At 42.4% G+C, this 25,010-nt stretch overlaps 2 protein-coding genes across 2 annotated transcripts; one reads left to right on the top strand and one right to left on the bottom strand.

Moving 5' to 3' along the window:
- Positions 1–874: 874 nt before the first annotated feature.
- p4htmb (prolyl 4-hydroxylase, transmembrane b) lies at positions 875–6,013 on the top strand (the record flags this gene model as incomplete). The annotated part of the gene is made up of 10 exons (XM_080846089.1): positions 875–878; positions 997–1,328; positions 1,611–1,692; positions 3,428–3,618; positions 3,780–3,876; positions 4,032–4,194; positions 4,861–5,046; positions 5,267–5,357; positions 5,465–5,588; positions 5,796–6,013. The coding sequence occupies 10 exons, from the start codon at positions 875–877 to the stop codon at positions 6,011–6,013; spliced, it is 1,488 nt and encodes a 495-aa protein (XP_080702215.1).
- A 184-nt stretch (positions 6,014–6,197) lies between these two features.
- On the bottom strand, positions 6,198–19,651 carry slc26a6l1 (solute carrier family 26 member 6, like 1; the record flags this gene model as incomplete). Its single annotated transcript, XM_080846088.1, has 19 exons — positions 6,198–6,224; positions 11,534–11,679; positions 11,785–11,839; positions 12,210–12,695; positions 12,982–13,092; positions 13,298–13,390; positions 14,883–14,952; positions 15,081–15,187; positions 15,368–15,463; positions 15,551–15,628; positions 15,850–15,963; positions 16,189–16,336; positions 17,008–17,087; positions 17,637–17,789; positions 17,980–18,144; positions 18,419–18,594; positions 18,842–18,952; positions 19,055–19,194; positions 19,518–19,651. 19 exons carry the CDS (start codon positions 19,649–19,651, stop codon positions 6,198–6,200), a joined length of 2,490 nt encoding a protein of 829 aa, XP_080702214.1.
- Positions 19,652–25,010: the final 5,359 nt, after the last annotated feature.

Here is a 25,010-nt window from a genome sequence, read left to right as displayed (position 1 = left end):
CAGGACTCATCATTCACTCATCATTCAACCCCAGCCCCTAACCCACTTTTTTAGCATTTTACAAAATTTGCAGTGGGTGGAGTTAGGCTCAGTTCTGGGGGAACAATATTTCTACTCAGCAGTACAGGATTATTCTATCAAATACTGAAATCTCTGCATCAACATAAGTAATAACTAATATATTTAGCCCTTTGACAGTGCCTTGATTTGATAATTTAAATATGACACTGCAAACAAGCTTTACATAATGTAGTCTAGTCTAGTGAGTGCAATTACCTTGACCCTGGGGCAGTGTACAGTGTGCACCACCAGCAGGAAGCATTGCGCATGCTCTATCTATATCCGTTCAAATGGTCCCTGTTTGCTGTCACCGCAGTGGTCTTTGGTGCGAGATGCCGCAGTTGTCAAGGCAATGGTGTTTTATCAACTCACAGATACGGGACTGGCTAATGCAGAAACAGTTGCTTCGTTTTTAAATACGCTCTTTTAAAATCGAAGGAAGAATTACGATAAGATGCCGGCATTATGCAGAATGTTGAACTGAAAGCAATTTGTATTTAGTGCCTGGGCTGTGGACAGACGCATTGGCTGCCAGCCAAACACAACGTAAATAAGAAGCGGTCGTCTGCATCACTTGTGGGAACTGCAAAGCTAGTTATGCCATACGGTTTGTATTTCCTTTGCGTCAGCATCTTTTGTAAAAGACGTTTATCACATTGTAGTGCAATAACTGTTTTCGAACAATCCTAACTACGGGAATTAGGTCATCTGTCTGGGATAGCTGTATGGTAATCGTGTGTTGTCATGCGTAAACTTTTTGCTAGCTGGCTAGCCTTATAATAAAATAACATTGGTCGGCAGCTTTGTCGTAGTAATGTGTCAGTCGTTTTAATCACGCGACCTCTCAAGTGGAGTGGCAGATAAGCAATCACAACAGTTGAAATAGCTGCTTGGGGCTATAATTACCTCGGGTAACTTATTTCATTGGCTATTCAGACCTTTCTCAAGACCAAACGATGGAAGCAGATGAAAGTGGCGAGGAAGAGACAGGGTCATCGCCAATTCATCCACCCATGTCCCGTGAGCGTGTCCCACTGCAGAAGAGCAGTGTGTGTTCGCGGTCCTACTTTATGGTCGTCATGGTCTTTTTCCACGTCTATATCATTAATGTCATAGCACTGCTTTTTTACGTCCACTATAATAACGGCCCATCAAGTAAAGAGTTCACCAGTAGTACGCAACACCAACACAACAGCTTTGACCAACCAGTTCCCCATGATGAGAGATTACCACAGGTCATGCACCTTCCTCGCCTTGAGGGAATTCGGGTAGGCTAAAACATTTCTGCAAAACTTTAAACCATTATTATAGTTCTGCTAATGAAGAAATGGTAAGACTGGATAGTTGTAAGTCAACGTTATTGAATTAGTTAAAGACTTGTTAAGGTCTATCTATTTTGCATTGCATTTAGAACGACAATATATTCAATATGCTATTTATCAGTATGATTTATACTGTAGCCTATAGCCTATTGTGTATTGCTACATTTTTGATAACGTTATGATTGAGGGTGAACACTGCTGGTCAATTAAATGTATTTGAATCCATAGGTGGGGCATGTGCAGAAGGTGTCTCTTGTACCTAATAAAGTGCACCAGATGAGGACGCTCAGCTTGAAGCCTCTGTTGTTTGGTAAATATTATTTCAGGTTTTGCTATGCATGCCCCATGCTTTGGCATTTGTCCTTTACTGTTTGTTTCTCAGAGAGCAGGGCAGAGAGAGCGACTCACCACAATTTCAGTGGTTGGAGGATAAATTGATCCTCCCATGGGCCTTTAAGGGGAATATTAAACCCTCAGCCTGAAATATTGAATATTTAACCATTTATCTCAATGAATGTTCCCAGTAAATTAGGGACTGGTGATATTCTCAGTCAGAGGGGCCTGTTTATAGGGATCCATCTCTGGTAAACTGATTTGTGAATACAAACTTTACTTCTTAATTAATTTCACAGTAGTGGCCAGGCAGTAGAGTGAATAGGTTTTCCTTCGTTCATTTTGTGATTTTGTGCAGCAGTCCAGATGTTGTTAAAACAACAGGCTGAATTATGTTCAGATCAGATTAAGCACCAGAGACACTTGAGTGCTTGAATGGTCCTTCTAGACTGTTTTCTGTCAGAGAAAAAGCCAGCGAGCCTTAAATGTTGAACTGACTCGTGCTACTTACATGGGAATTTGCCACCTATAGGTGTGCACAAGCCAGGGAAAACTCTTTTTTCGACTACATGGGCTGCTCAGTCTCTCACAGCACAGTACACACATAAACACACACACACACACACACACACACACACACACACACACACACACACACACACACACACACACACACACACACACACACACACACACACACACACACACACACACACACACACACACACACACACACACATACATTATGTATGACTCCTCAATTCCAGAGGAGTGCATATTTGTATCTGTGAGTGTAAGGTCGATTGGTGAATTGTATCAGTTGCATTCTAGAGGTGTGCCTGACCTGCTTGTATGCTACTGTTTGGCAGAGTTTTTAAATGGAGCCTACCTGCCCCAATTTATTTAAGCGTTTATTCAGGTACTATGCCTGATACTTAGTTACTAGCACAATGGCCCAGACTGGAACAAAGATTTTACAGGCCTATGTTTTTAAAAGCCTATGATTTTATAGGCCTTTGTTCTTACAGGCCTTTGATTTACAGGTCAATGTTCTTACAGGCCTATGTTTTTACAAGCCTACATCACCAGCCATAAAACATATTCAAATAACACCTGATATCAATCCATATTTGCTCAAATTTAAATAGTGGAGAAAACTGTTAACATCTCCTCCACTAGACCCAGATGCAGTCCTGAAAATGTTAAGTCCAAGGCCTAATTGTCCTTGCAGTTCTGACGCCTGTTCTGCTGCTGCGGCTGATCTGGTGAAGAATGTAGGCATATGGAGTGATTAAAGCAGCAGTCAGGAGTTTTTGTCTAAAACTAGCATGCTAGCAAGCTAAAACCTAACAGCCTTGCCTTGCGAGCACCAACAACTGCACAGTTGACAGACACTGAAATAAACCTTGCTAGCTTCGTAACTGCTGTACAGTTGTGTAAATCTGTACTTTATGGGAACCGATTAATTGAAAAGTGTAATATTCATCAAAACAGTGTCCGTCTATGGATGTCTGGTATATATCCCACAAACCCTTGCTTAGGTATCCATGTGCCTGCTTGTTTCTCCCCTTACATGTGTTATTGCGTATGCTGTGTGGCTATATACAGTATTTGTCTGCCTTATGTCTGTCTGTGGGTTTGCATGTGCTTGTCTGGCTGTTGTGCGTGTCTGCGTGTGTGTGGGGTCCATGTGTGCGGGTGTGTGGCTACAGAGGTCCCTGGTTTCCTGACTGATGAGGAGTGCCGTGTGGTCATCCAGCTGGCCCAACTGAAAGGGCTGATGGAGAGTCAGGTGATGGTGCCTGAAGGCCAGGAGGAGCTGACTGAGCAGCTCAACCTCAGCCCAGAGGAGATCTTCAACCTACTGGACCTTAACCAGGACAACCAGTTACAGCCTCAGGAGGTGTGTGTGTGTGGGTTTGTGTGTTTGATAATCCACTTGTCTGTGTTTGTGTTTTTTGCAAATGCTTTATGTCAACCCTCACCCTGTATGTGTATGTATGTTTGTCATGGACCATACACAGTAGACAAGTGTAGCTGTGTTATTTCTTTTAATGTCTGCAGATTTTGACACATTCCCGCGTTCGGGATGGGATCTGGTTGACTCCAGAGAACCTGCGGGAGATTTATGCAGGTTTGCACGCAGACTCCGATGGAAATGGTGAGACCCACCAAAGTTCAATTTTTAGTTAAACTTACTACGGTCACCATGACATGGACAAGTAATTAAAATAATAACTGTAGCATTTCCAGTGCCTTGCTATACTAGTTTACCATCAGTAATACCACACGCACACCCCTTTGTGTGACCCCCAGGTCTGTTGAGTCTGGATGAGTTCCGTCTGCTAAGCGGTGATGCGTTCCAGCGTTTCCTTAAGAGACGCGGCCTGAAGCGTAGTCAGCTGGTAAGAAACAGCAGACACACCTGGCTCTACCAGGGAAAGGAGGCGCATCAAGTGCTTCAGGAGGTCAGAAAGAGGTATGGCAGCCTGCACACGTCTATTCCACTCTCTGCTATCTTTTATCCCTTTTTTGACTCACTGCTCCTGTCTATTGAACTAATGTGGATTAAATCCTCATTACTATTAAGTCCTGGTAGTGAGATGGAAACATCTCTTGCCCAAGTGATAGATTCTTGAGTTGTTTCTGATGTTGTACTGATTTCCACGGAGAACAGCTTTTTCACACCTAACTCACAGTTTAGGATCAATTTGGACTTGATTCCCCTGTATTCCCCTGTATTATTATTCATAACAATCTGCTTACAAATGTGAAAATGTTGTAATATATTTAGGTTGATTGATTTCTACTGTTTCGAACTAGGGAGGGAATTGCTACAATGTTGTGCCTACAAAGACACTGCTCATTAGTTAGCATAAAGATGTCCCATGATGACCTTGCCTGGGACCTCTCAGACAGAGTATTTTTGTTCAGATGCAAATTCAGCTGCATTCATATACACTCAAACAAAGGGAATTCTCAAGGGAGATTAACCGGGGTTCAAAATAAACCCTTCTTAAATAACTGGATGTAGAAACACCCAAAGGTGCAAGACTCAACTATCTTTTTCACCTTAACCTCACCTCTTTCAACTGACCCCACCAACACCACTCTTTTCCTCTCTCCACTCGCTGGCCATCTCCAGGGTGACCCTTATGACCCGTTTACCCTCGGAACTGGTAGACCTGAGCGAGCCCCTGCAGGTGGTACGCTATGAGCAGGGTGGCCATTACCATGGTCACCATGACAGCGGGCCTGTCTACCCCGAGACTACGTGCACACACACACGTCTGGCTGAAAACTCCTCCTCCCCCTTCGAGACTTCTTGCAGGTCAGGGGGCCTTGTGGGGGTTCAGTAGTAGTCTTATCACATAGTCTCATCATTTAAATGTGATGATTTTGTATAAGTAATATCTAAACTTAAAATGTAATTAATGAAATTGTAGTATCAATGTTACAATTGTATATATTGTGTTAGGAATCAATGTGTAAAGGGACATGGACTTCCATTATTTATTAGTAATTCTTTAATCTTTTATCTTTGGGACCAGGTACATTACAGTGCTCTACTACCTAAACTCAGTGGAGGGTGGCGGAGAAACCATATTTCCTGTAGCCGACAACAGGACTTACGAAGAATTGGTTGGTATTGTCTCTCTTTGACTATATTTTCTGTGTGCATCAGTGTATCTGCTGCATGGATTTACAGTAAAATGTGTGTGTGTGTGTGTGTGTTTGGTGTGTTCTAGTCGCTGATTCAAAATGAAGTGGATCTGTTGGACACAAGGAAAAATTGCGATAAGGGAAACCTAAGAGTGAAACCTACCAAAGGCACAGCAGTCTTCTGGTACAACTACCTGTCTGATGGAAGAGGTAACAGGAGGACACCTGGCACACAGTCCAACACAATCAATGCCTGCACACATGCGACCAACCAACCAACCACTCACACACAGTCTTTGCTAATTTATCTAACCCTATACATTGGATTAAAGATAATGTTAACCCTCAGCCCCTGCTGGACTTTGCTGGTGAAGTGTGACATTTAAGTTCCCTCTACTCTGCTTGTCTGTGCTGCAGGCTGGGTGGGTGAGCAGGATGAGTACTCTCTGCATGGAGGCTGTGTGGTGACCAGTGGCACCAAGTGGGTGGCCAACAACTGGATCAACGTGGACCCGGACTTCCAGAGGCAGGCCCGCTACCAGCAGCTGGTGTCCCAGCAGCAGCAGCATGAGACCCAGGGTGAGCCCCCTGAGTCCAGCTCCTCGCGGCACACAGATCCCCATGTGGAGTTATAGCTCAGTGACCAAAAGCACACTTGACGCACCTACGTACACACACACTTACCTGCTTATTTGTTTGTACACACACACATGTACATGTAGTCTCTTCACTGGTCTGAAAAAAGTTTTATCCAGCCAACCCTTTCAGATCTAATCTAAATATGCACTGTAGCTAATTTATTTAATGTACTAAAAGAGTTCATGTGCAGCACATCAGCAGGGCAATCTGAAAACAGGGTAAATGACATAAGGGATTACACACATCCAGATGATTATTAAGAAATACACTCAGGATGCTGGAATCATACTCTGCTGTGGTATATGTTTCAATAATTATCAACTGGCTATCCTGATTATTATTCATCTACTTGTGAAAACAGATCGATGTTATCACAAAGGTTGGTGACTATAAACAATTTCTATAGTTTTAATGCTGACTGACTAGCTTCTGCTTTAGTCCATGAAAACTCAATAACTAGATATGTAATGGTCTCAATGCTCACTGGTCTATTGTTTGGAAATATCAGACCTATAAATGCCTTGTTTGACCTTTCAAAACGGAGCATTTCATAGAACCATGTGATTTTAGTGATACTAGATAAGGCAGTTAATGACATCCCTTCCTGCTTCCTGCCCTTCTCTCCATCTGTAGCAAAGGCATGACACTGGTGTGGTATCCAATACAGATCTAACTTGTTTTGTGTATGACAACCTAGCAGAAAACCTGCCTGCTGTGTATGCAGTTTTAGGACCAGTTGTCTAAGTTTCCCTTGTAATTGAATGTTAGAGTACATGTGTTTCTCTGAAGAACATTTCAGTATTTGACCACCTCTGGCACTTTAAATGCTTATATAGCTTTTGTTAGGGACTACTGAGTTTGTAAATGCCTTGTCCTTCCCCTGGTGGGCTTTCTGATTCACTGGCACATATATGAGATGAATTCAGGGACAGTTTTGGTCGGCAGTTTATTGATGTCAAAGATATGAAGTGGTTTTGCTTCATTTAATCCTGTGTTCGTGCTTGGTTAATAGGTTAATCTTGATTCTTGATACTTTTATACACTGGAAAGCTGTACCCATTCATGTTTTGCCCCTATTCTAGAATATATTCTAGATGTATTGTAACTTGTTGGGGATTTTAGATTGACCCCATGGCAATCAGCCAAAATATGCAGTTCTCTTAGACCAGCGGTATTCAAACTTTTTTTCCTGGCAGAGCCTCCCATAAAAATGTACGAGCTAGGCAACAGCAGTTCTAGAATTCTTTGCACCTGAACTTGATCAAACAAATGGACACGCAAAATAGATAGTTGGCACTTGACATCCTCATACTTCATGCTTTATTTTTTTAATTCAAAGGTTTCTAGAAGTAATGTAAAGTATCCATACATTCCTTTGATACATTTAAAGAGGACCTAGTATGCTCATTGTCAATACATTTTTTAGGTCTGCTGTTCTAAAAATATATTTTCCTCGTACTGTACATCTCAATTCACTCTCTGTCTGCATCGTTCTGTTAGAGCTCCTGTGTCTGGAATTCCAACAAGGCTTTTCGGGCAGCTGAGAAAAGTAGTTTCTGTGGGAGAGTAAAGGCCTCAATATACTTCTGCATCCCTCTCCGTCCTCGAAAAAAAAATGGGCGGGCGGGGGCAGGCGGTTGATTCAGAAAAATTTGAACGTACTGGTCGGGCTTACATACTACTCCGACGGCTATGCGTCCTAAAGCCTGTTCCTCGCCGGACCGCTGGGTGGGGTAACGACTGTTTGTCGAGCACGTAGCTACCCCATTACCTCTTTACTGGAAGTCATTGATTGTTTTCCCTCCCAACTGTCACTGACATGCCATGACACGGACGCTGCTTCTGGACCGGTCGAGCAGGTGTCGTCACATGGGCCTTGGAGACATTTAGCTTAGTCAATATTAGCATGTCTAATGCTATATATTCACTTGAGAAGGCAAATTTATCTCCATCGTGGTGGTCATTTTTTTGTCAAAAACATAGTAGCGATTTATAACAAAACGATATGCTTATCTTACATACAATACAGAAACTATTATAAAACGATCCAATAAAATGAATACGTTCTTATTTTCTTTGGTATTTTTGTCACATTCATATTTGCAATGATCGCTGGGTAACCTTTGTATAACTACAACGCTATGACAATGCACTCATTGGCCACGAGACGGTTGCCCTTGTCAAAAAGTGGTAACGTGAATGTGTCACTATGAAACAAAGCATGCACACTTCAAACAAAATTACCCCCCAAACTCTGAGGACAGGGCCAGAAAAATAAACCCACGGTATTCATCATGCCATCAACATGCAGTGTTATAGTTATATCAGACACACAGCAAGAGCATGCATACCTCAACATACAGTTGTGGGACTACCTTTTCAACCATGAATATGTTGAAAAACACATACAGGAGCACACTTACTTATGATCCTCTCCCTGGACACCTTTAATGCCCAAGAAGACGATCTTAGAGAAATCGCTGTGTGTGTGGTAGTCGTTTATTGTATAAATACCTCCTCCCGACAATCCTCACATACAGCGAACGATGCCAGCTAGACAATGCGGTTGATGGTGGAGCTGGACTTTGAGTTATTAGCAGAGGACGTGCTTGTAGCGATTTTTTTTTTGGGCGACAACTACAACAACAGAACAGGAGACAGAGGCGCAGGTGGTATGTACGTTTACTAGATTTTCCGCTAAATCAAGCGTTAGAGTATTCACAATAACACTCAAAAGTGTGCTGCTAATGCTCAAAACCCCATTGAAACCCATAGTAGCTAGCTAGCATCGTGCTAACAAGTACAATGTTATCGTGCTGATACGTAATATGCTCTCACACGCCACCCTCATTGAGGCAAAGGTAATGTTTGTCTCAAGGGCTTTCACATGCCGTTTTATGTAAAGTCAGACATTCTAAATAGGTTCTACACATACATGAAATACATTTCCTATTTAATGGATGCAAAGTAATGCTGCCAGCATTACTCCGTAGCAAATTACGTTAGATGTCAGTTCAAGCTGGTTGGAGAAGGCACTTTAAACACCGAGCCACCAGCCAAGAGACCAACAGTGGTCGGGAGCAATGTACTTTTCGAGGGTTTATATAAAACACGGTAGCCGTAATGCCGCAAGTGGTGAGGCTTTGTAGTTTACCAAAGTCGTACTAAAACATTTTGACAGAAAACAGGAAATGTGAGGTCCTGACATGTGTGATTACGGAAATGATGTAGTTTGGAAATGATGCCGTAAGCTGGCCAATCACAGCCAAGGGGGTATCCGACTCTCTCCGACTCTTTAAGAAAAGTTAGAAAAAAGCGTTTGACTCCGACCAGCTCTCCGACGGCTCTCCGACGGCTCGGATGGGCGTCAACACCTGGGTGAAGGTGTTGCCAAGGCGTGCCAAGGCGTGCCAAAGTGTCCCTCTACGACCAAATCGGAGAGAATCGTAGAAGTGTAAAAATGCCTTAACTCCCTCTGGCGTGTACTTTCGGCTTTGCAACAGCAGACTGTTAATATGCACACAAAAAAGCAAAACCATGAAAGCATAATAGGTCCTCTTTAATTTGAATGAATGAAAACAGGCCACCCAATGTCACTATTCCCTCTGCTACCCTCCACACCATTGGTTGAATACCATGTCCTTAGACACTCTAAAACAAAGCATGTGTGAAATGTTATTTGCACTTCTGATGTACATTATGCTGTAGTTCAGGTTTGAATGAGCTTTTCTAGTTTCACATGTACAAAATTTCGTGTAATTCAATGTTATTTATAGTATGAACAACTGTGTGTTTATTGCACTGACTCACTTTTCCTTTTTCAAAATAAAACCACAAAGAAAAGAGTTTATTTTTATCCCTGCATCTCCAACCTCTCAGGTTTCTTCTTACTCCATTAAAAGCCATTTAAAAATAAAGTCATTAACTTAAATGAAAATATGATTTCTGCTTTCTTTATTATAACAGTGCCGTAGCGAATATGTCATGTCATCACTTTATCCAATACGTTTTAGAATTGACCAAAAAGTTGTCTTATAACATACCCGTCTTTTAAATCTTCAGTTAAATTGTAATCCCATGGGTGGGGCTCAAATAAACCTCAGTGGACAGATACCAGCCCTGTTAGCTAGTTTTGATTAATGAGCCATTTACTATACAACAGTTGCAATATACAATTAATTACAATACGCATGTTCAACTAAAAATTGAACTTACCCATTTTCACTTATACATTTCGAAGAATGTATTTACACCTGACAGAAAAATATTACAGAGAAAGTTGTCTGACCTGAAGATATCCATCAGATATCTTTATAGCTATTTCTGTTGATATGTGTTTATATAATTATAAGTATAATTATAATTAATACAACAATTGCATTATGCAAGTAATTACAATATACAGGTTCAACTTATGATTGAACTTACCCATTTTCACTTATACATTTCGAGGATTGATCTACACCTGACAGAAAAATATTATAGAAAAAGTTGTCTGACCTAAAGATATCCATCAGATATCTTGATAGCTATTTCTGTTGATATGTGTTTATGTTATTATAAGAATGAAACATAGGAATAGATCGTACAGTCCCGATTATATAATATAATGTATGAAACACTTAAAGCAGAAAGAAAATAAAAATACTGATGATTAAATAACCATTGACCTTTTTGTATAATCTGTAGCAATGTGAAATGAATGTTAAATGTAGTGTAAAAGTGTCAAATGTGTAACAAATGCAAATGTCTTTATATTATTTTTAAAGTAGCTATAGCTATATTTTTGCACAGTCGTGTACATAATACATCAGCCAAATAAGACGTCTTCATAAGCCATTTCCACACACAGAAGAAAATATATGTTCTTGACACAACACAATCACACAAAGAATCAACCACAAAATTCGTAACTTATAAAAGTTGGTAAAAAAAATACTGCACTGAAATCTGAAAAATGATGATATCTATGTACACTGTCAGTTGTTGAGTGAAGCCGTTGTAAAGTATTGTTTTTAAACCAAAGGAAACTGCAAGATTTCAGGGTGGACCACAGATTAATTTATGCTTAGAACATTCATTTTCAATATTTGTCTGACTAATGATCACTGCATATGCAAGTGATTATATTTCAGATGCATGTCTTAGTCAAGTATAAACGAGCTTGATAGAGGATCCATCTGGACAAGTAAGTGACCTCACTCCATTTCTCCTTTTCACAGGGTTTCTCTGGTAAGCTTCTTTGACATGCCCTGGTGTTCCTCAGGCAGACTATTTTTAGAGCCTGGTGCCACTTATATCCTGTGGGAGAGTTAATATCGAAAACAAGAAGGGTTAATAATCTGCATGAACCTTTGATTGGTTTTCTGTGCAGACTGATCATTGCGTCATAAATACATAAATAGTTGTGATCAACACGTCATAAGCGCAGGTCATGTACTAATGTGTAATTTGTAGCGAGCCATGTACAAGTGACCAATGCCTTTTGGGTGTTTTGAATGCAATTCTCAGCTTACCATTTTGTATTCAAAACTGGGGTGGAGGGTGTAACCTTTGTGATTTTGGCAGTACAGAACGGCATCATGGACTGTGGCAAACAGGCACTTTTTGGTGATGGCGTCAGAAAAGAATCCCCCACTCTCCAGCTCATCCACCACAGTGGCTAAAACAGAGTGATGAACACAGGAGACAGTTATTTGGCATGCTGGTGCCTTGGTTTTATGAATGGAGACAAGCGCTTATAGACACCATGGTTGGTCTGACTTACCCTGGCACCCAGCCACGTAAACATCAATGTCAATCTCACCAAAATCATGGACAATCTGAAAAGCATAGAGGTCAAACTAAGCTTCAGATAAAATTAATTGACCAGTTGCACAGACTTTCTGCTATGATTTATTTACAAATGAGATTCGTTTTAATATTCCATGTATTAAGTAATATTCCATTTACTTCTGACTTAACAAAGCTGCCCGTTAAGGTTCCTAAAATGCTGTCTCTTTCATCTTTCTCACTACTTAGATGTTAGAACACAAATACAATATCCAACAGTTTAGCTCTCAATATCAAACTGTTTAGCTCTCAATATCCAACAGTTTAGCTCTCTTTCTCTTCCTGTATCCCTCTCCTCTTTTCTGACTGTCAAGTTGCAAACCACTTCTTTGTTTCTGCCAGTTCTCATCAGTAACTTACATTTCTCATCAACTTGATGGCCACTGTGTCAATGAAGTTGGCTGTGGAAAGGTCCAGTATCATAGAGTGGATGTCCCAGGTCCACTTGCCTAGCGAGCCCAGGGAGACTCTCTCCATGCTGCAGGAGTCCAATGTGATGGTGTCCCCATCCAATGTGGTGGTGTCCCCATCCAGTGTGGCGGTGTCCCCATCTAGTGTTGCATCGTCCCCATCTAGTGTTGCATCGTCCCCATCCTGTGTTGTCGAGCCTTGGGTGTCACTGTCTGGATCTATGCCCTTCAGGTAGACCCAGCTGCACTGACCCGCAGCCGTACCTGGGGAGTCAGGCATGACGAACACGGTGCTAGTCTCACGCGGCCGCCAGCACTGCTCCTCTCCCAGTGGTGGTGCTGTTCCAATCTTCCCTCGCCCTTCCTTCCAGTGGCTTGCCTCTTCCTCCACCGAAAACACCTCTCTCCTCTGAGAAGCTGCCCTAATAGACTGTTGCTGATTTACAAATGGAAAGGACTGAATGGGTTACTGAATGAATGAATGAATGAAATGGGAGTGATGCATTTTCCTTGTCAGTCTTATATTATCAGACTGAATATAACATTCACATAAAGCAGACACACAAAGCTTAATGTTCTATACCCCCATACATATCAGAGTGTTCAAAACTTAAAGAGCAATTTTAACGCAGGAGATAATCTCACATTCAGGATTGCATAGAATCAGGACATACAATATTATTTAAATTCATAGGAATGTCTTGACATCAAAATAAACTCACATGTCTCTTGGCTCGACGCCTGGCCCTTCGTTCGATTCTCTTCTCTCTGCGTTTCTGCTTGGCCTCCTGTCTCCTCTTATAGGTAATCATTTTACCGATGTCTAGCCCACTCTACACTCATGGTAAAGTCAGAGGGATGGAAGAATGTATTTGTCATCTCATCTCTTCGAAAAGGTTACAGCTCATGTAGAATGTGCTGTTAATGTCATAATATTTGAGAAGTGTGGTTTGAAGGACAGGGTAGTGAAAGGAATAGGTTGAAGATTAAACATAAGTCAACAGGGGTGCAAGGTGATGTGATGGGGGTGATTCTGACCTTTGCCTTTAGGGCTTCTAGATAAAGCTCAGCATTGGCAAAGTACACAGTGGCTGAGGAGCGGAAAATGGTGACACCTGGGACCTCCCTTACCTGATACAGAGAAGAACCCAGAGGAGGATTAACATATCACTTATGGACCCATTGAGGTTATTTACAGGACTGACTTCTTTGGCATACTCTATTGAAAATCATAGGATGTGTTCAAGACATTCACCCAGGCAATAGTATATATGGGCCATTCTACCGAATTCGTGTAATATGCAGTCCCTCAACAATAAAAACTATTTACAAAACAATTAGGTATTTAGGCATAGATATTTACTAAGAAAATGTTATGGTCTATATAAACCCAATGCATTAAATGAGATAGTGATAAGCTAAATATATACAAAATCATCATTTATAGGGTACTTTCTATTGGGAAGTAGCTGTCCCCAGCCCTGACATCTAAATTTCAATGCCTTTAAATAACACTTTTCAATTTTTTTCAATGATTTAATTTCAAAGATCTTTATGATTGGGTTGAAACAGAACTTGGAATATTTAGATTTATTGTGGGTTCAATTTTGAAATCAATTAATTATACTCAAAAAATCATGTCCCTAGTTTTCATGTCACTACCGAAACACAAGAGTTTTAGTCCATTGGCTGAGCCTGTGTTTTAGCCACGACCCTGCATTTTTGACCATGCAGTGACACTGCATCCCTGTCCCTCATGTTTGAATGGTAAGTAGCTAAATCCCATAGTTTTTATATAAATGTGTTTCAAAGTCTGAAAATCGACGTGTAACCTTAAGAATTGTCACTACCGAGACCCATGTTTTCTTAAATTAAGTAAACCTTTTGGGGTTTCATGAAAAATCTTATGTTTGTATGTGTGTACACCTCTTCAAATATTTGTTTGCAAGCCGTGTGCTTGCTAGAATTCTTTATTTATGCTTGAAGTTAGCTAGAATTGTCACTACCGAAACAGTCACTACCGAAACATATTGTAGTGACCAGATGATTTCGGTAGTGACAAAATGAAATGGTAAGTAGTTCAATCCCATAATTTTTAAATACATGTGTTGTGTGGACTAAAGGGCGGCCCAGAGCACCTTTTGGAAGATTTTGGGAGAGAAATGAACATCCATCCAACAGAGCAATCACTACCGAAACAGTAGTCACTACCGAAACAGATAAATTGATCTTGAAAATTTGGTAAAAATTTCATTTTTATGGATTTCATTGTGAAAACCTTCAAGAAATATTAGCAAAAATACTATTCAAAGAAGGGAAGGAAACACAATCTGAACAGGTCAATAATAATACTTTTTTACTATAGTAAATGTGATGTTTCGGTAGTGACAATTTTTGGAAGAGGAAAAACATTCCAACATATTCTGAAAATACAATATAAAAATTGACTGTTCTTTTACTAGATATGTGTACTTTAGATATGTTACAATATACATACGGACAAAGTTTTGGGAATAAAACATAAACAAATTAAAAATATTTCCGACGTGACTTTGCACCAATTCGGTAGAGTGGCCCATATACTGTATATACAATGGTATGGTACTACGGGTACTACTCTTACCCCTCTATGTGTCTCCATGTCCACATACAGTTCTGTTCCAGGAACATGACCCAGTACAGAGTATGTCGGCCTGCAAGAACACAAGGTAGAGACGAGGTGAGGGAGCATCAGTTTGAAAAAAATCCCCAGATAAACTCATCAAAGGAGTAAAACAACACATGAAAAAACAAATCAGAAAGAGAACAGAAACTAAGGTACCGCTGGGTCCTGAATATCACAGTCAGCAAGGCAAAGGCAACAGAGGCCCCAAGACCCATGTCCAAATTCAAAAGCAGTGTGGACACCCAGGTGACCAGCCATACGAGCTTCAGACAAAACAAGTAAGTGTGTGTGAGTAATCGCACTTTTGCTCTTTTAAGAGGTAACAAATGCAGAAGGGGCATGGCTACTGTTGAATAATGCTGCAAATCAGTTTATTCTCCTTTTGTACACATTCGCAATTAACTATATAGGGCTTATTGTATTGTAAATATTCGGACACTCACCAGGTCAATCTTGTTGCTTCTCCACAAAGTCACTATGTCATAATGCTGCTTGAACATTCCTTTGAGATTTACGATAACTATGACCGCAAGGACAGCCTGGAACACCAAGTGAAAATAAAACATTTATCACACAACAGATATGTACACAAGTAGTCAAAGCTATCAGCTATGAGGAAAGCTCACCTTGGGCAGTTCCTGAAACAGAGGTCCAAGCTTTAGCACTGTCACCAGCACTATCACAGCTGAGGAGACTCCTGCCATCTGCAGTTATAGGGGAGGAAGATTTGGCATCAGGTCATTTTTAAAGAATCTGTCTTTGTGTGTGCAAAACCTCAGTGAGAGAGAAAGTGTAAATTTCTCCAAAGTGTGCTATGCAAGGAAAGCATAATACACACTGTGATTTTGTTGCCAGAAAGTTTGAATCTACAGCTGTGGCTTTGCTGCCCCCATGCTTTACAAGCTGAGGAACTAAATAATGGTACCTGGGTCTTGCCACCTGCGCTGTCTTGGACGAGACTACGGGACATGGAGGGGCAAACAGCGAAGCACTGGAAGAACCCTCCTACAGTGTTACTGAGGCCCAGTGCCACAAGCTCCTATCACAATGTCAGAGATAAGCAAATTAGAGTTATTCAGCACATTAATGCTGACATTAATGGAGTCAGTTTGAGTTCAGTATCAATAAACAAGAGGGAATGACAGGGAAATGCACTACCAAAAAACAGTATGTATACCATATATAGTGTGGTCATTTACAGAATGATCCCCCTATGAGGTCCTAGCCATGACTCCAGACTTCAACACATTTAAAGAAGAGATACCTGATTGCTGTCCACTTTGTATCCATGCTTGAGGGCAAAGGTTTTGCCTAGAGAGATAGAGATAGCGTAGCCCACGATAGCTATGGCAAAAGCGTCCCCAATTACTTCTCCAAAGATGTTCAAATCAGGCACACTGGGTGGGCTCAGTCTGGGGGTGAGCCAATGACAAAGACAAAGCAGCAAATCAGTGAACAGATATGGCAAGTAATTACCATAACATGGTGATGCCAGATGAGTGCTGCTTTAGAAATGAACACAGTTTGCATACAGTCAGCACCTAAAATATCTAGTGCAATGTATATATTCTGAGAAATATTTACAAACCATTCCAGCTACACTTTACTGCGTTTCATGAACAGTTATTACGTCAAACATGTGTTTTTTTTATGTTCCAGCGATCAGTAGGACCATTGATTACTACAATCCATTTCATCTCCATGGGCATTTGCTGTATAACAGATCACTGACAGGATAACAGATGTTAACTACATTGTAACACCACATATAAAGATGAAGGATCTAGCAGACACTGGGCCGGCCATGACAATCCTCTTAGGTAAGGAAATGAAGCGAGGGGCAGTGAGGTCGTTGGCTGTTGCTGCATGAGTGCCTGCAGCTGGTCTGTGCGCTAACACAACATGATATTATCATTTTGAGAGGTCAGCATCAGTGATCAGCGTGCGACTGCTGACTGCATCATTTCTCCAGAAACTCCAGAGTCGCAGATATGCATTTCAGTTTAGAAACTGGGCACTCATTCTCAAATTTATAATCTTTGCACAAAGTGTGTGCAAATGAAGGGTGAGTCACGGAACCTACCCGCAAGGGATCTCCCCAACCACAGGGACCTTGTAACTACTTAGCTCTGCATAGGACGAGATCAGAGTTGCTGCCACAATCTAGAAACAGAGAACAGCTATGCGTTTGTACATCCACAATGTACTGTAAGGCAATGTGCATGCACACACACAAAGATAAAAAAACACATTCAAGTGCGCACGGACACAAATACACTCACACACAAACAATCTCTGTGTAACTAAGTGTGTGCTGGGGCAGGTAAGTATGTAGTGAATGAGAAGCCAGAGCTGTTCTGTTATCTGTGATAATTAGCCCAGAAGTGCTGTGTGAGGCAGGTTGAGAGTAGAACACAAAGCTGACTCAGCAGACGGGCTGTGAGACCCCTCAGTGGCGCAACACATCAGCCTGCCATACACATCACACATCACAGCCGGGCCAACATCTCAGAATTTCACAAGTATTTTGGAAAACTGGAAACACAAATTATACCATAAAGTACTTGATTATAATAAAGCATATTCAACACAAAATATTGCATTCTTTTTAACATATATATACAGTATAATGCATGCAGACAATGTAATGGCATGCTTGACAACATGACAGCATGTGAGATTTAGAGTGAAAGATGTTAGTAGAAAACCAACAGTGATCAGCTCCACGGGGACCGGCACAGGCAGCTTGTGTCTGTAGGCTGCATTGAGCTCCTTGGCGATGATCAGGACCAGCATGGACACACCACTGACTGCTAGTGTAGGGAGGTGAGTCTCAGGGAGCAGTGAGCACACATCCACCAGTGTCTAAAACATATTGGGATGACATCAGGGGTAGTCATACACAAGCTGTACACATGAAAATACATTAACTGTGTGATCCTTGTTCTATGCATCTGTTTGGTTAAGTAAAATTGCTAGAGCATATTGATATGAGTTGACCAGCCATACGAGTATGTTAGTATGTTTTAGTAAGAATTTGTGCAGTTCTCCTCACATAGATGAGAGCAAGTGGACCACTGAAGCGAGTGGGCGAGACTTCAAACAGGTACTTGAGCTGTGCCACCACTGCATGGGCTGCAGCTGCAGTGGTGTAGGCCCGCACCACCGGCTCCGACAGGTATGTGCCCACAAAGCCAAACTGCACAAGGCCGAGCACCACCTGCAGACACAAAGAACACAAACAGTGATTCAATCTGCTCTAGAGCAACACCTACAGACACAGAACACATACAGTGATTTAGATTGCTGTAGAGCAGCGGAGCAGCATTACTCATTTGCACTTGATATAAAACATGATATGATTTGCTTTAATAGTGTCTGTATATAAAGACATCAAACAACTGGCATATAAATGTTTTTTTTTCTGAACAAGGTGGCAAACAACTGTAGGTTTTCTAAGAATCATGTATGTGGGCAGAGAATGTGTGAGGGACCTGGATAAGTCCTGCCAAGACCGTGGTGGCAGCTGCGACCTGCACCCTTGAGAGGTCCCTGGCCATGACATACTCAGCGGTTGAGTTGTTGCCATCAGCAAATAAGTACTCTGGAACATCTGGAACCAGTCTCTCTGTCACACTGCCGACCATGATACTAAGCACTGTGAAGGTGCCTGTGGATGCATTACAACAGAGGGTTCAGGTCATACAAAACACCAGGAATACAATATCCTAATACCCCCGTTTAGGGAAATCCCCTAAGACACCATGACATGTAATCAGAGACTATGACTGGAACATGTACGACATTTCAAAGTTGGGGAAATCAGCGACAAATTCATCAAAGGTAGTATTGAATAGGTTTAGCCAGAGGTGTAACAGTGAGCTTTAATGCAAAAATGTACAGGGACATTCACCTACCAATGGAGATATGCCTGGAGGTGCCAAAGAAAAAGTAGACCAGGGCAGGGTAGAGGGATGTGTAAAGACCGTATACTGGAGGTAGAGATGCCAGCAAAGCATAGGCCATCCCTGCAGAACCCACATGAGGATAAACTGTCTAGATCACTACAGCAGTATAATGTTATACATTGGTTTTTACTCTGTTAGTCTTAGTGAGGTCACTCATCTTACCTTGTGGAAGGTGCATGATTCCAACACTAATGCCAGATACAATGTCAGGCATTCCATAGTCCCAGATGGAATAGCGCGGTAGCCAGTAGAGAACTGGAAAGCAACCTAGCACCTTCTTCTTCAGCCCAAGCAAATTGCACCTATGTGCCAATGCAAAGAGGGAGAAAACAAAGCATGAACACAAGTTTTTTTTTGTTTGTTTATTTTGCTCCACACAGAATCCATAAAACTAATACTCATACTTAACAGCATGATAAACAGATGCTAGTAATGGCCAATACATTATTATAGATCTATGTAAACAGCAGTAGATCATATCACTGGTTGCCTTACTGTACTTGCTGTTCCTGGGGTTGAAAGATGAATACAAATTAGGGCAACCTATAGTCTTTAATTTACAAGTTAGCTTTTTCCACCTATGTGCCAATGCAAAGCAAGAATAATTTGGGACAGTTTGATTTACCTGAAAAGGTGTCTAATATGTTTGATGAGTGGAGGATGACGGTCATTGTAATCCAGCCTCTGTGTGACATCCTCCAGCATCTGCTCATCCAGGACCTCTCTCTGCACAGTCAACCCTGCATTCTTCTTCGCCATCCCCATTTCCTTTGCTCTGTTTCACCGCTCCTGAAGACACAGCAGGCAATTCAGCCTCATAAATGCCTAGAACTTTTAGAGTCAGTCAAATTGGAGAGACACAAATTGAGCTTTTGTGGTACAACGAGGCACACACTAGTTTTCTTCAAGTGCTACATGTGTATAAAGCCACAATAAGGGGCGGTGCATAATATTAAGACAAACCTGAATTTGACCCCACTGACTAACTACTTGACACAACATAGGCACACGTCATAAGGCTAATAACTTATATGCATAGAGTCGTGCCTGTTAACCAGGATACTATTTAACATATTAAGACGAGGACAAACTATGTGATTCAAACAGTTTTGCATATTTCTCTGGTTAGAAGCTGTGTTTGAATGGAAAGTTACTTAGTTCCAGGAAAATGCAGCAGACAGGACGTAACTAATAGTTTGGTCGACATACTAAGGGAGTTGCTGTTAAAGACAGGAAGCAGGAATTGGAAACACCTTACACAACAGAAATACGATTACTGAAGCAAAGAAGAGCAGAAGGTTAGGACACAACATCAAGTCCAAAGTTTACACCACATCAGACAGTCTTCACTTTTTCTTCAGTGATTCAACGTATTGTGATTTCTAATGTTCTGACATTTTACCATTGATGAAAACACCTGACTGGAAGGCTTAAGTATGTTAGAACAGAAGTCATTAGGTATTGTAAAAAATAAATCCCTAGCTCACAATCAGAAATTCACGCGAACTAACAGATGTGGGACCGCCTGGATGGGAGGCTTCTTAGGACAACCAAGGTTCTTGGACAGGATCTCATAGCACTTAAACTGCTGTTCTTTTAATGACATAAAACAGGTTTGTGTGGTGTATTAACTGGTATGGTGGCTTTACTCCTGCACATACCCAACCTCATTCGGCTGTCTTTTCCCCAGTGTAGTGTGCCCACTGGTACCAGCCATTCCCCGGTTTTGCCTTCTCTAGTTTCTCCTCTCCTCCTTTTCCCCCTCCTGCTTGTTCCCCAATCTAAGCTACATCTGGGTTTTCCTACTGTCCATGTTACGGTGTATGACCCCATTAACCTTCTTGCTTCTGCTGTAGTTACTGTTAGCACCAATCTGCATCAATCACTTTACAGGTCACTTTTACATTGACCATCTTTAATTTCAATGTACTCCCTATTTCTACCTCTGGCTTAATTTTCCCACATATATCTTCTGATTCCTTCTAATTCTGCTTCCCTGTCCGTTGTATAGATTTTAAACAGTGGAATTTGTCGGGCACAGTAGGCACCATTTGAAATGGGTACCCTATCAGCAGGGTTAAACAGAGCAGGTCCTCATTATTCACGTTCTGGGATATCTGAGCTTTTGCCGGGTTCCAGGGTCTCCTCCTGGAATTTTCAAACACTGTCTGAGTGGAGAAGCTTTATGACAGTGAATAAGATGTTACCAAGTGTCTGTTCCTTGTACCCTTACTACCATTAGGGTGGCTTCTGTGACCCTGTATGGTCCTTTCGACCTTGGATCTAGACAGGACCTTTTGAAAACCTTGATTTATACCCATTCTCTAGGTTACACAGGGCACTCCTCTTCGCCTGTTTGTGGTTCCTTATCGCAGGAACTGCGATATAATAACGGGACTTGACCTAGTGTCATGGACTGGTTCGAAGAACTTATTCATTCACGCCGCTAGGCAGGGAGAAGTGAGCCGTGCTCTGGCCCCGCCCCCACCGGAGCCTATAAAAACCACGGCGCGCTCCTCCATCATTCTTTTCAAAATCTTCGTGTAAGATTTGGACTCCGAGATTATTCTCTACGCTATAACTGGTCGTATAATACTTGTTTCTATTTTCCAACTGATTAATACTCATTACGAGCTGGTGAGTTTCGGGTTATTTTAACCTTCACTACCTCAAGAGTGCTACAAGTACGACTTGCTTTTAGAAAGTCAAGTTCACTGTCAGCAACGTGTTAGACTAGCTAGTCTCCGACTAGCCTGCTAGCGGGGTTTGCTAACCTCGTGTTGGTGATACTGTGCTTAATATTTCTCTGTGTGCTTAATATTTCTCCTTTCTTACAGAAATGTCGTGCCAGGGCTACCCGGGGTGTGGCCATGCCAAGGAAAAGGGCGACCGCCACCGACGTTGTGTTCTCTGCCTCGGTAGGGAGCATGCGGAGGCGGCGGTGGGTGGCACCGACTCTGGGTGCAATGTATGTGCTACGATGACCGTAGCCAGGGCCAGGAGACGTTTCGCGCTATGGGAGCGCGATGACACAGCGACTGCAGTGCCAACCGGGGAGCGGTCCCCTGTCGGGCTGGTCGCCTCCTCGGCCCCAGGCAGTTCAGTGCCCGGTGACAGCCAGTCCCCTTTCGCCTCGCCTGCCCTCTTGGTCAGCCCAGACCCTGAGGTTGTGGAGTTACCCTCCGGATTTGCGGTTATCTCCAGTGGGCAAATTGATTTTGGGCTAGAGACAGAGAGTCTGGTGGACTACTCTTATGCCTCGGGCGAGGAGGAGGAGGAGGAGGAGGAGGAGGAAGAGGAAGAGGAGGGGGAGATGGATGTGGCGCTACCACGGGCTAGCTCGCCCACGGTCACATCAAAAATGCTGGGTCAGCAGCTCCACGAGGTGGCGATGAGAGCGGCGCACACTCTGAGTCTCCCTCTCCCTCCTCCGCCCAAGGGACAATCATCCCTGCTGGACGGGATGTTTTATGGGGGCCCTCCAGTGGTGGCACAGTGCACCCTCCCCGTCTTCGAGGAGGTGCACGAGGAGGTTAAGGCTACGTGGGGCACGCCCTACTTGGGGCGAGCCTCTGTACCAGGCTTCGGGTGCTACATGAATGTAGACAAGAAGGAGGAGTTTGGCTACCTTGCTTTCCCTCCGGTTGAGGAGGCGGTTGCGGGCTACCTAGCCCATTCCACCCACACGATGCGCCTCGGTCATGGACCCCAGTTGCCTACTGGGGTGGCCAGGCATCAGGCGGCGCTGGCGGAGAAAGCCTATTTAGCGGCTGGGCAGGCGGTGTGTTCTACGAACACGGCCGCGCTGTTACAGCACTATCAGGCTAAGCTCCTGGCATAGCTCGCAGCATCGCTGGGGGATGGCAACGAGACCGTAGTAGAGCTCCGGCGAGCTACGGATATCACGCTGCATCTGACGCGGTGCACTTCCCAGGCTCTGGGGAGAGTCATGGGAGCGAGCGTGGCAACCAACTGGTCGTTGTGGCTGACTCTGTCCAAAATGACAGACAAGGAGAAGGTGCCCCTTCTCGACGCACTGTGGTCAAAATTACTTACAGACAACTGGAGTGGTACTGCAGATTTATTAACGATATCGGGAGCATTGTTACAAGCAATCCATGTTCATGAAATGTCCCGCAACAATGCCCTTTTTTTTTTCTCAATGGTCTTATCCAATAAACTAGTTTCATCACATATTACAGATTTGCCTTTTGCCAAATTCCATGCTCACACCAAGGTTATCATTTCAGCTGCTTGAGCAGAAAAACTTCATGTGAGGGGTGAGTTTATCATTTCAAAAGGATTCCCTACAGAGCACCTGTTCCCCCCCTTTCCGGACTCCAGTGGCATAGATGATCCATTAACAAACAAGAGTAAATCAGGGTTAGATAAAAGGGTCTCAGAAGTGTCAGTGAATCACCATCCTCCGCTATCGGCAGCAGAGAAGCTAGATTAAGTGTGGTGCAACTGGTAAGGGTCAAATGGAAAGGGTTAATAACACATGCTGATAAGTTAAGAGACGCGCCGGTGTAAGATGTGCTGTTTTTTTTTCTTCTTGTAAAAGCAATGAATGTACTTCATGTGGGACATTCACAGTTAGTGAATGCAACACTACTATGTCTGCACTACCTAACACTGCACTGGCAGCCGCTGCAACTGCTTTTAAACAAGAAATCATTCTTCTAGCAAATTCTTCTAATTGTTTAAATAAGTATACCACATGTCTATGCTGCCCCCCCATATTGTTTACATAACACCCCCTGCATGTAACCTAATTTCTCACACACAAACAAATTAAATGGCAGGTCATAATCCTAACGCCTATCTTAAATCAACACAAACTTTATCAGAGTTGTCAGTCCAAGTCAATTAGTCAGTCAAGGTTTTACAATTATTTGCACATGCTTGGAGAGGCTGTGTCCTCTCTGTCTCAATTAATATACAAGCACATAATGTCTCAGAGTTGCTCTTTCCTCAGCAGACAAAGTTAAAGTCTCTTGCTGTTGTAAAGAGGAAGGTTCAGGCTTTACAAAGATATGTCTTTGTACAGTTAAGGAGCTCCATTTTTGAAAAAAGTATGCCTCCAGAGAGGATGAATAAAACAATCCAGGGGTATGTTGAATGGACACCCAATTATCAGCATGTACACATGCTTTAGCCAAAAGTCCACAATCACAACATTACCCCTTTTTTCTCTAAAGGCACATGGGGAGAAAAAGTTGAGTTTAAACAAAATATCTCAGACCAGGTTTCAGGCCTACTACAGCTGCAGCGTAGCTTTTGGTTATAATAATGCCAGCTTATGTCAATATTCTTTAACGAGATGATTGACTTGGTACCTCAGTATTCCGGATTTGGGCTATTCAGAGAAAGAATTTGTCACCCCTTGCAAACACTCTGGAAGTTCCTTATCTCCCTGGACCGAGACTGGTGCCTTTAAAACTCCACCCCAAGTTGGGCAAGTTATCTGATAATTACGTGTGAGTGAAATAGTAAGCTGTAGCTTACACATTAAGTCTCGGCCCAGTACATTTTCAGGGCAAACACTGTTGAGGATGAACTGGTGTTGTAATGCATTGTTTTTCTATTGTAGTAATATTGGAGTAAAAACTGGCTCTGCTATCAACTGACCTGATGCTCCCATAACATTCACTATTCTGGTTCTTTTCATACACTTTCCACTATCCTTCTTTCCTAACATACTAATACCTGTCCCTGTATCATTCAAAAAAGGAAAAAATATGTCCATTCAAATAGAGAGAGAGTTTCGGCTGGGCTGCAGCATCCAGACAATCCAATCAGTCAATCAGAAGTGTCAACAAAAGGTCCCAGTGCCCGAAGGGCTGACTGTTGTCCTCTTCTCACTCCCTGTCCTTCCCTTCCCCCCTTTCCTCCTCCTCTTTGCACACTTGTTCGATAGACACCTAGTGCTGCATCATGCAATACATCTTGCTTCTTTTGGTCACTCTTGACTTTAATCCTCTCACAATTTTCAGCATATTGTAACAGTTCATTGGGAGGTACAGTACTCCAAGTAACAAGATGAGTCTTAACACAGTCCATGAGCTCTTTTTTTTTTTTTCCTCCTAGGATGAAATATTGTCTTCTCAATGCTTCC

Source organism: Sprattus sprattus (assembly GCF_963457725.1).
Source record: "Sprattus sprattus genome assembly, chromosome: 10".
Taxonomy (NCBI): domain Eukaryota; kingdom Metazoa; phylum Chordata; class Actinopteri; order Clupeiformes; family Clupeidae; genus Sprattus; species Sprattus sprattus.
This window is presented reverse-complemented; position numbering and strand designations above follow the sequence as displayed.